This window comes from Choloepus didactylus, chromosome 20 (assembly GCF_015220235.1).
Source record: "Choloepus didactylus isolate mChoDid1 chromosome 20, mChoDid1.pri, whole genome shotgun sequence".
In the NCBI taxonomy this organism is placed as follows: domain Eukaryota; kingdom Metazoa; phylum Chordata; class Mammalia; order Pilosa; family Megalonychidae; genus Choloepus; species Choloepus didactylus.
Window position 1 is genome coordinate 3770297 of NC_051326.1, and position 12672 is coordinate 3782968.

Genomic DNA, 12672 nt, shown 5'->3' on the forward strand with positions numbered 1-12672 from the left:
CAGAAGACAAAGATGCCAAGGAACTTCTGAAGGTGCTAGGAGTTTCGTAAAATAAAAACAAAAAAAAAAAGGAGGGGAACCAATTTTGGTGAAATCTTACCAGAGCTGGAAAGAACCCAGCTGTACCTCCCCTGCCCAGTTCTAAACACCTCCAGAGTCAAGAACTAAGAAGGAAGAATTACACGGCAAGCAAGCCAAGCACACGGCTAACAACTGAGCTGCTCCCCTCACTTAGGGCACTGGGTTCAGGGTTTAGGGCAACAGAGAACCTGCCTCCCACCTATCGGTAAACATGCACCGTCCTCAGAGCACAGGGTCTGTGATGACAGGTGGTCACAGCAGGATGCTGTTCCGGGCGGTGTCTGCATGACTTTACGTGTAGCTGAAAGAACTAAGATAACACTAGGAATCAAACCCTAAACAAGACCTTCCTACCATTCCCACTTTTAAAACAGAACCAATTCAATTAAAGAATATTCTGAGACTATAAAACAAGCTTAAAAACCAAAAAATAATTATCATTTAGAGTTACTCAAAATTTATGCAACTGAAACAAAGTACAGAAACAAACTGGACACCCAAATTTATGTAACTGTGAACCACTCATCCAGATCCTCACTGCTCTATTACTACTGTTATCTTTTCAACATCAGAAATGTGACCTTAAAAAAATACACTTTTGGTAAAATGCTGACTTTTTTTTATTTTTGGGTTGCTAATTAAGACTTTATTTGAAAAATGAAGCAGGGGGCTCTACTGCTAAGGGACTAAATGACCAATGTTACTCTTCAGTTTAAAAAAACTTATTTTAGTTATGAAAACAACACAAATATTTTATAAAGGAGAAGCAGGTAGTGCAATAGAATCTCCACCGTTTTTATTTGTTTATTATCCTTAATTCTAAAGGAACACTAGTAAATTAATGCAAAATAATGTGTAAGACCAAGGGAGGAGATGTTAATCTGGTGTAGGATCTATATTTTCTGTAGCACACTAGATAATTTAACTTGTACGATCAGTTTGTCTGAACACCATAGGTGCATGGCATAGCTTTTATTCTAGTTTGCTAATGCTGCAGAATGCAAAACACCAGAGATGGACAGGGTTTTATAAAACGGGGGTTTATTTCGCTACACAGTTACAGTCTTAAGGCCACAAAGCGTCCAAGGTAACACCTCAGCAATCGGGTACCTTCACCGGAGGACAGCCAGTGGTGTCCGGAAAACCTCTGTTAGCTAGGAAGGCAGCTGGCATCTGCTCCAAAGCTCCGGCCTCAAAACGGCTTTCTCCCAGGACGTTCCTTTCTAGCAAGCTTGCTTCTCTTCAAAACATCACTCCCAGCTGCACTCTCTTTCCTCTTTGAGTCAGCTCATTTATATAGCTCCACCGATCAAGGCCCACCCCGAATGGGTGGGGCCAAGCCTCCATGGGAACATCTCATCAAAATTATCACCAACAGCTGGGTGGGGCACACTCCAAGCAAACCCAACCAGCACCCAAGGGTCTGCCCCACACAAGACCACAAAGATAATGGCATTTGGGGGACACAATACATTCAAACCGGCACAGCTTTGAATGGGAAGTGGGATTTGGTGTGTTTATAAAGGCTGGGGTGAAATCCCGAACATCCCAGAGTGATATGGGCAGAGAGTATAATTGTATTTGTGGGACCCCCCAAGGAGATGGAGAGAAATGTGGAAGTGTTGGACTTCCCCACCGGGGCCATTGCTGATTTTTCCACAAACATTGAGGACTGCCAATTTAATGGGCTGAGCCCTCTATCAGGGGGCCTTCCCCTGTGAGGTTAGTTGCTGCAAGGGAGAGGCTAAGCCCACTTAAAACTGTACCTAGGAGTCCCCCCCAGAGAGCCTCTTTGTTGCTCAGATGTGCCCCACCCCCACCTCTCTCTAAACCCGCTTGGCAAGTGAACTCACTGCCCTACCCCCTATGTGGGACATGACTCCCAGGGGTGTGAATCCCCTGGCAACACAGGAAATGACTCCTGGAGATGAGCCTGGACCCTGCACTGTGGGAATGAGAGGATCTTCTTGACCAAAAGGGGGAGGAGAGATGAAACAAGGTTTCAGTGGCTGAGCGACTTCAAATGGAGTCGAGGTCACTATGGAGGGTGTTCCTATGCACTATATAGATACCAGTTTTTAGTCTTTAATGTGTTAGAGTGGCTAGAGGGAAATACCTGAAGCTATCAAACTGCAATCCAGTATACAGAGTGGGAAAGGGGGGACAAAAATTAGATGAAGAATAGAGTGGAATGGAGGGGATGGAAAGATTTAGGTGTTCTTTTTTGCTTTTATTTTTATTTTGGAGTAAGGAAAAAGTTCAAAAATTGATTCTGGTGATGAACGCAAAACTGTGATGGTGCTGTGAATAACTGATTGTACACTGTGGATGACTGGAGGGTGTGTGAATATATCGCAATTAAACCGTATTTTAAAAAGTAAATGAACAATGGGAGTAAGAGGGAAATGGAATGTTTTGGATGTTCTTTTTTATTTTAATTTTTATTTTATTTTTTGGAGTAATGAAAATGTTCAAAGTTTGATTGTGGTGAAGAAAGCACAACTAAATGACAATACTGTGAAACACTGATTGTACACTACGAATGACCGTACGTTATATGATTACATCTTAATAAAATTGAAAAAAAAAAAAAAAAAAAAAAAAGTGGCCAGACAAGATCAGGTACCAGCTCTAACAATTCTGGGTAGCTAAATGTAAAAGACTTTTATCATTAATAAAACAGGAATCCAATTTCTTATTTAAAAAAATAATACTAAGTTAACAACAGTATAACACTAAGTAAAAAAATTACCTTGCAAAGGCAAGATCTTTACCCCAAATTCTTCAAGACATCCCAGGGCTTGGATAAGATCCAGCTCCTCTTGAATAGCAGAGGGTCTATCTGTTATCAGCTGTAAGCAGCACCTGGGGGGAGGCAGACTCAATGTCATTTTCAGTTACCAGTCTGGGAAAATCAGGGTATCTCGATTTATTCACAATTTTGTCTCTCAAAGCAAAAAGAAATGACTTAAGAAACTTCCAAAGGGACATTTTTCTGATTAATGAGGAGGAATCAACTGGTAAAGCAGCACCAAGAAAGTAAGAAGGTGATTTACTAATCTAAGAACTTGGGATACCTATGGAATGTTTAAACAATTTTTTTAAAAATTCAGAGGAAGTGTACTTAACATGTGCTTGAATTGACGAATAAAGTTATTTTCTAAAAGATGCGTACAGAGGAACCTTAGGATATGAGACTAGAAAGACAGGCAGAGATCAGGCCATGGAGGGCTAATTAATGAGACAATCGCAGATCATCAGGCAAACATACCTAGGCTGACTAATAAAAATAATGCTAACTTGTTCTTACAAAATTATAGGCTTTAAATCAGCTGAGCACTCATATATGTTGCTGATTCAAATGTAAACGATATATAACCTCTTTGTAGTATCTATCAAAATTTTATGTGCACTTACCATTGAACTCAGGAATTCCAGCTCCAGGAATTTATATTACAGGTAGCCTCATATGTGACCAAAGACATATAATTACGCATGTTCACTACCACATTGTTTGTAAAATTTTTTAAAATCCACCAAATTGAGAACTAATTAAATTATAAAAAAGCAAAATAGACTATTCTACAATCACCAAAAAGGGATGCTCATGTGGAAAAACCAATACTGATCATAAATGAAAAAAAGAAGAAGAAAGAAAGCCATGTATAAATAGCAATTCCTTATTCGTGATTTAAAAAAGAAGATAACATTCAATAAAATATTTTGGAAGGCTATACAAGAAAATGATTAAAAACAATAATTTAGTGATAGGATTAAGGGAACTACAATGAGGAGGGAAACATTTCAATTATATATCCTGTTTGTATTGTTTGATATTTTGTGTATGTATTACTTCCTCATAAAAAAACTAGTTGTTAAATAACAATATAATGATTAAGATTGCATGAACTATTTTTATACCCAGTTTAACGGTGAGCATTTAAATACAGCCAGGCTCACAGGTCACAATCGGTTTGCTGCCACATTGAACATATACAGCATCTTTTTAAAATTAAGAGAAGAGAAAGGGATGGAATGAAAATGAAATACTTGAAGCACAGCTTTTAAGATTATCTTGGAGAAACACCAGCCAAACAGATTAAGATCAAATATAAATCCTAGTGTCAAAAATTATTCTACTTGATAGTTTCATCTTCTGAAAAACCATCCCTTGGGAGAAAAGAAAAACATTTACTAACTACTTTAAACAATTTTGTCAAGTTCAATAACATGGTTTGAGAAAGCATTATTCTCTCTGAAATTACATAGCAGCAGGAAAAAGTTCTTTTTTTTTAAGTTTTGCTCAAGTTGAAACAACTACCAGCCATTTTGGAGGGGAAAAAAATTAAATAGCTATCACAATTATCATAACAAGATAATTTCCAAATGGACCTCAAATTTAAATATAAAAATTAAAACCATCAAAGTACTAAAAAGCAATATGAGGAACTCTTTTAATGGTCTTGGAAATTAAATGCTCTTCAAAGGATGAAAAAAATAGAAAACATAAAAGAATAATGATCTTTTTTAATTGCAGAAAGAATAAATCATATATAATAAAAACTGGGCAACAAACTGGAAACATTTGAGATAGGCAAAGGTCCCTTATGTACAAAAAGGCCTTAAGAATCAATATTAAAAAGGTGAACAACCCAGAGTAAAAATAAATAAAGGCTTGGAATGAGCTTGAAAATACAAGTGCAGATGCAGGTGTTCAACTGGCCAAACCTAAAAAGACTGACAACCAGTGGGAGGGACACTTTATGTCCCCTTAACAGGGCACTAAACTGGACCCATTTGACACGTGCATCGTGTTTTCATGTGGGAATTCCGCTTTTCCCCTTCTATGTAACAACTTCACAGACTCCTTTAGCATTTGCAGTCGCCCTAGGAAGCAGGCCCTGTTACTTTCCTGATTTTACAGATGACAGAGCTGAGGCCCTCGTAACACGCCCCTGGTCCCAGGACCATCAGCTGGCTGGGGCTCACCGGGCACATGGCCTGGGCACCCAGAGCCTACATTCCCAACCTCTACCCTTTGCTGCCTCTCAGACAGACTCAAAACCAACCAAAACCAATGAAAAGGGTGGCAGAGAAATACAGTACAACCATTCTACATGATCCTCAAAACCAGTAAAAATGAAGCAGAGCAACACTGACTAGCCTAATCAACAAATGAAAAAAAAAAAAAGCATGTTATAAAAAGGAATGTATAGTAACAATGCATTTTTGTAAAATTATATACAAGCATATACGCAAAATAGTCTCAATGATTAGGCTCAAAATATCTCCCTATTTTATTTAAATAAAAAGCAGAGAATCCACCCTTAAAATGTAGAATCTTTTCTAGATTGCTGACAAGCAAACAGGAGAAGTCAGGATGAAACTGGAATGCATGGGGTTAAGGAATGGGGAACAGTAAGGAAAAACAAACAAGGGCCTTGGAAAGCTCACAGGCACCTCATATTAGAGCTCACCAGCCTTCTTCAGGTTCTTTGATCAAGAAATAAAAATTCAGAGATTATATGAGAAACTTAGGGACTCAGAAAAATCACCAATTGCCTTGAGAAATGAAAATAAGTTAAAAAAAAAAAAAAAAAAAAAAAAGTTTCTAGAAATGAACGAGGATCAGCTCAGCTCCAGGCAAGGAAAAGCAGAGTAGGGTCCTAGACAGGAGATCTCAGACAAATAAAAATAAAACAGACTGAGCCCTCCAGGGTCTGAACTGAAGGAGAAATTCAGAGGCACTGGCCACTACAAGAAGAGAGCTGGGAGACAGCTACTGGTAAGAAGAGCAACACGTGGGTCAGACGGCAGGGAAAGTGAGGCATTTCACAAATAAACCAGGTTTCAGCTGCTGCAGCTCTCAAAAAGGTGAGCTTTTGAAGCTTTTAGAAGTCGTTAGTACAAAAGTGATACACATTTTATTTCTTGATCCATATTTTGGGGGCTCTTTTAATTTTATAGAATTTAAGTTTATAAAAAATATCTTTAAATCAGAAAAACTGTCTTGGGGAAAAAAAAGCAATTTTGTATGAACGAATATGAGACTGAGACCACAAACACAACTTTTTTTCTAGCGTGAAACAAGAAAAGTGATCTAAAATATCAGCACAACAGGCCAAGAAAGGAAACGAGCCCATGGCCTAGAAATTTCGATCTGGAAGGGACTTTTGAGCTTTACCATCTTGTCTCTAAACAGAGCAAAAGCCATGTGAAGGAAACAGAATCCACCCAAATGTGCTGAAAATTTCCAGAACTTGAATTGGCAGCTATCTCATGAACCTCTTCCAACAGAGGAGAAGTCTAACCCTATAGACAATTAGCAAGAATGACTGTGGGAGGCTTCCTGGAAAAGAAAGTCAAGAGGAAGCTGATGCATATCCATAGCATAACTAGTTTCCTTTCCATATTCAACCAATAAGTAACTGTGCCCCAAACAGTACGATTAATCTGAACTTGTGATAACAGTTTCTGGAAAGTAAAGAACAGTACAGAGGGCTTGTGCTTTGTGACTTCCCAAATTCCTCTTTGGGAGGAATATGCAGCAACTCTACCTGGCCAGATCCATGCAGCTATCCGTGAGGCTGGTGGAAGAATTGAAGTACTCTCTGCCGGCAGCCAAAACCAAGTCAATACTTTGTTCGTAGCTGACCCTGTACTGGGTTTTCCCTTTCTGGGCTAAACCAGCTGGTGGATTTACAGAACAAGCGCTGCAGTGCATCATCTGCCCAGCTAGGCGGATATTTTCAAGGCGGCTGGAGCACAGAAGGCTTTCCGTAAATATCTGGGGAAAAGAAGACATTGGAATTAGTGCTGAAGACAGGAAGATGCAGTTCTTAACAAAATAAAGCCTCTGAAATCCAAAGGTAGTAAATTAAAAATACATCCATCCTACAGGTGAATTTTGTACTTTAAAATGGTTAATTTCATGATATATGAATTTCACTTCAATTTTAAAATATCTATACTTTTGGAAGAAGAAAAAATAACTTCATTAAATGAACAAAAATTATGCATAATTATATTTTAATGTGCCACATGAATACTTGAGTCAAGTATCTATAATTCACAGTCATTGTAAACAGCATGCATTAGACATACTGCCCCATAATCAACATGATCTGCTCTGGTTAAGCTATTTATAACCTCTTTAATGAAAGAAGACCAATATTTAAAAGAAAATCGTTGAATACAATACATATAGTTCATGAAATGGATCAAGCATCTGAATTCGGTTTTACAAACTAAATAGCCAAGTCACAAATGTTATACTTAAACCTATCATTAAAATCACAATATCCCATACAGCATTCGGTCTTTTCCAAACTGCAAATTAAAAACTATTTGAATAAAACAAGAGCCACTGATGGAAATTATTCATACAAAATATTTTATTCTACTAGAAAACTAATAGCATCAATTAACAAAAAAAAAAAATTCTATAATTGAGAACATTTATATACTTATTTCAGTAAAGTAATTAAATGAATAGGTCCTTTTAAACCTACACTAATAATGAATAATTAGCACAAGGACATCTCAAAGAATGCCCTTCCCTATCTTTCCATTATTGGATTAGAATAGCACAGAAAGGGAAACAACAGAGTGAAAAAAAAGGAATCGTGGAGAAGCAAGAATTTCCTCATAATTAGGAAGACCACCTGATAGGGACCCCTTGGGTCCCTTTACTTTCATTTTGTTTGTGCCAGGTTCCTGCAGGAAGCATTTTTAGAGAGGGCTTTATTGAAATGTCTGCTGGGGGTGAAATCACTAATATCCAAGAAGAATCAGCTCTGAAATAGAGGCTGTAACAGAGAGCACACGATCTGACAGATGAGAGTGCTCTCCACAAGGCTAATCCAAATGACTTCTCTCTGACAGTTGCTCTGTTCTTCTGGTTTCTTCAAGTGACCCAGAGAGCCAACTCCCCATGCTGAAAAAATACAGTTCATTCACTCTGAAACTTAAAATGTTTTGCTAAATGAGCAATATAAATTTCTATTCTATGAGCTGTATGGAAATCCTTATCTAATATTTTCAAAATTACGCTATTTAGCTTTCAAATTATTACCCAAGGACAGAAAAACCTAATGGCCAAAATTCAAAAGGGCAAATAGTACAATTTAAAAGATACTCAAGTACTATTTTAAAATTTAACTTTGTCAAATGTATATTGCCTTCTTCTAGAACCTTTTCAAAATTGTTATAAAATGCTTTCAGATGTCTTTTCAAGAGAGAGACTGGTGGCCAGAAGTCATTAAAATATCGAAATTAATAAAAAGATGTTAAAAATATATAAATGAATGAATGAATGAGTAAGTTCATTTGCTGTGATATTACTCCACACAGGAGCAAGTTCAAGTGTAATGTACTTATTACCATTTTTCAAGTGGATTCAGAAATAAGAAAAAACCAGAGTAAGGCCATTTCAACTTAAAAACACTGTGAAACTTCAAACATACTGACAACAGTTAGGTTTTGGACCATATGGGCATATAGAGTATTTTCTCTTGAAATGGGATTTAAGTTTTGCTTTAGACGTAAAAGGAGAAGTTTCTGGGAGTCATCCAAGATCTGACACTGAAATCATTAAAAGGAACACTATACTCATTAAAGCATTGAAAAATCTAAAATTTAAAGATATAACCATGGATTTCTCAACAGTCTATAAAAAAGAAAAACAAACAACAACAAAAACACCTAGCTCTTCTGTTAAAATCAGCTTGAATTTAAATATACAAAATAAAGATCCATTTTTACTACTCTCATTTCATCAACGAGATGCATTACATGATATAAAAGCAGAGGGGCACAAGAAATATTTTATAGGAATTTGCAACTGGCTTATTTATCAGGAAAAATTCAAATTAGAAACCTGTTTCAGGCTGCATATCACTCAAACTGGGTTAGTTGGATCATTTTTCCATATAAACCAGGAGTAATTTAGTGGTAATATAAACACCTTCCAAAATACTGATTAAATCCCACGGGCTGCACTCCTAGTCAATTAACAAGCATTTCTTAAGTATCCTTTATGTCCAGGCATCACAACACACACTGGGGATGAGCACGATCTGACAAGGACTGCCTAGGGGCACCTGACCAAATGAAAGAAACACACTTATGGACAAATAACCACATTTTAAAGAAAGGGACAAAAAGAGGAAAGTAAAAGAAAGAGGAAAAGGACATTCCCGGTGAGTTCAAGGACTGCTGCACCTGGGAGAGATACAGGAGTAGACAGCAGTAGCTTGAGGGCTGCTGCACCTGGGAGAGACATGGGGTTAGAGAGACAAGTTTGAGGACTGCTGCAGCCTGGAAAAGACGATGAGGACCCCAAGTGGTGGAAGAGAAAGCAGACAGACAGATGTGAAAGGCATTTCTCAGGTATATTTAATAGGTTCAATGACTATTAAAACTATGGAGTGAAGGAGGTGCCAAGTGTGACTCAGAATTTTCTAGCTGAGGATTAACCCACTAAATGAGTGTTGCAATGACCCAAGATGGGGGCAACAGGAGATTAGGTACAGAAGTGCTCGATAAACCATAAAGCACCAATACTTATCAGGTATTAACTGATATTCCATACTACTGCTTACAATGAAGCTTATGGTCCTCACAACAAACAATAAACAAAATGTAACTACCACAATTTCTAAATTAAAGGAGAATAAATTGCATATATAGAATTACCTCATAGCAAGCATCAGAATCAAGACACGTGTAAACATTCCGCTGCATAGCTAACATGTCTTGCAGCAACATTCTCCAATGAGACTCGCTGACAGGAGGCTGCCTGGAAAAAATAAAGGGAGGAGGAGGAAAAGAAAACAATTCATTAAATCTCTTTCTTCAATTGGCTGAAAGTAAAAAAAATTTAAAAAAAGTATCACTAGCCTATATGCCACACAAGCTCCAAAATGATCAATAGAAATATGCTTCATGGGAATTTCTAGGACAAAACTTGGATTAAAAATAGAGGGAATAGGGTGGGATTGGGAGATGATTTGGGTGTTCCTTTTTACTTTTGTTTTTTATTCTTATTCTTTCTGGTGTAAGGAAAATGTTCAAAAATAGATTGGGGTGATGAATGCATAACTATATGATGGTACTCTGAACAGCTGATTGTACACCATGGATGACTGTATGGTATGTGAATATATTTCAATAAAACTGAATTTAATTAAAAAAAAAATAGAGGGAAAAGTTGGGCGGCTATGCTGCAATGCTACAGGTGGTGCCGAAGCTCGTTCTATCACAGCTGCCTAGAGCAACCTGGAACAGCAGTGACTGGAAACAGCAAGGGTAGATAAGCTATAAGTTCCTAAGATAAAGCACAGAAAGGTAGAGCAGCTGTGACATAGCAGAAAAAGCTCTTGCAACATGAGAGTTAGTTTCAAATTCCATATTCATCGCTCTGCATTCCCAGAGTCGTAACTTCCACTGAACATTCAGACCATACGACAAGCACAGGCCACGCCATGTATCAGTCCGCAGGAAGGAACTGTCAGCAGGACAGCACGCCGTTCTTTTCACTGGGAGTTGCAGCAGTCCACCGTTTTGGTTTGCCAAAGCTGCCAAAATGCAATATACCAGAAATGGGTTGGCTTTTAACAATGGGGATTTATTAAGCTACAAGTTACAGTTCTAAGGCTGTGAAAACATCCAAATTAAGGCATCAACAAGAGAACACCTTCTCTCAAGATAGGCTGCTGGCATCCAAGGTGCCTCTGTCAGACAGCAAGGCACATGGCCGGCATCTGCTAGTCCTTGACTCCCGGGTTTCTTTCTTCGCTTTCAGTTTCTGGTTCCAGTGGCTTTCTCTCTGGCCGTCTGTGGGTTGTCCTTTAGCATCTCCAGGAGTTTCTCTCTCTGCTCTCTCCAAATGTTTCTGCATTTTATCCTCTCATAAAGGACTCCAGTAAAGGATTACGATCCACCTTGTATCGACTGGATCACATCTCAGTTGAAATAACCTAACCAAAAGGTCCCACCCACAATAGTTCTGCCCCCCCAGGAATGGAATAAAAACATGGCCTTTTCTGGGGTACGTAACAACTCCAAACCACATTCACAAAGCAGTTTACAGAAGACTCCAGAAATTATCTTCTCCCAGGTGACGGTCCAAGTGCAAGGAGACAGAGCCTCGTACGGGAAATGCAGGACTTGCCCTCACTGGCAAGGAGGAAGCCTCATGCCCCACCAGAGCAAAGGTGCAGTTTTCAGCATCCCCTCAAGGGACATGCTAGTCACCAAACTGAGGACCACCTAAAGAATGCACTTCTAGTTCGCTGACAGTTCTCCAATTCAGATGCAAGTTACCGATCAGGGATCCGTTGGACAGTGAGCCGTGAGGCCTGTGCAATCTGCATGGTCACATGCCATTTCAGGACAGCTTCCAGAGCCCTAGAGCCACGATCCTCCTAAGACGGGGGAAGGGTTTTGTTGGCGCTTTCACCCACAGCCAAGAACCAGCTGTGTGACCCTGTGCAATTCATTCAATATTCTGAATGTTTCCTCACTTGAAGCCCAGCTCAGAGAGTGACTAAAAGGAATGCATGAGATTAATTTCGATAAAACACAGGCATGGAAGTAAGATGTTCCCAAGTATAAAAACAAGCTCAACGTACCTTTATGGTTTTAAGTAAGTTTTTTAATCTCTCTGAGCTTCAGGTTCCCTTTTTGTATATGAAGAGGATTAACAAACAAAAATATATGAGAAGACCTTCCATTTTTCTGGCATATAAAAGGTATTCAATAAACGTGAATGACTCTGAAGATCACCGACAAGAGTTTGTTTTCTGTAGTCACATGCACAATTTCTAATGCTGTCTAGTAAGAGGAAGAATATGCTCTAACTCTGCCTCTCAAAAGTTCACGTTTGTTAAAAATATATGAGTTTGGATTTGCAAAGTCCCATTGAGGGACTGGGGAAAATGTGGAAATAGTAAACTTCCTCACCTTGGGAATTCCTGATAACCCCACAAGCATCAGGCAATCCCAATTTAGTAAGTCAAGCCCTCGATTTTGGGGCTTGCCTTTATGAAACTTATTCTTGCAAAGGAGAAGCTAAACCTACTTATAATTATGTACAAGAGTCACCCCCAGAGAACCTTCTTCGTTGCTCAGACACAGCCTCTCTCTCTCAGCCAACTCTGCAAATAAACTCACTGCCCTCCCCCCTACCTGGGACATGACTCCCAGGGTGAGCCTGGCCCTGGCATTGTGGCATTGAGAATGCTGTCTTAACCCAAAGGGGGAAAAGAAATAAAACAAAATAAAGTTTCAGTGGCTGAGAGAGCTCAAATAGAGTCAAGGGGTCAATCTGGATGTTATTCTTACACATGTAGATATTCCTTTCTAGTTTCTAGTGTATTAGAATAGCTAGAAAGAAATACCTGAATCTGTAGAATGGTAATCCTGTAGACTTTATTCTTGATGATAATTGTGTAACTACATAGCTTTTTTTTATCCTGGAACCATGTGATAGTGAAAACCTGGTGACTGACACTCCCTTTAACCAGTGTATGGGCAGATGAGTAATAAATGACAAAAAATATATAATTAATGGGGGAGGGGGGTTACAGG

The 12672-nt window shown here is 38.6% G+C and overlaps 1 protein-coding gene across 2 annotated transcripts in view; it reads right to left on the reverse strand.

Annotated features, from left to right (window-relative positions):
• The window catches only part of NBAS (NBAS subunit of NRZ tethering complex), a 397863-nt gene that overhangs the window by 209909 nt on the left and 175282 nt on the right, over positions 1-12672 (reverse strand). For both annotated transcript variants that reach the window (XM_037813443.1, XM_037813445.1), the window contains exons 29-31: positions 9778-9880; positions 6639-6868; positions 2834-2946 (exon numbers count right to left, since the gene is read on the reverse strand). In XM_037813443.1, coding sequence (XP_037669371.1) covers positions 2834-2946; positions 6639-6868; positions 9778-9880 — 446 coding nt within the window. The remainder of the gene's footprint in view (positions 1-2833; positions 2947-6638; positions 6869-9777; positions 9881-12672) is intronic.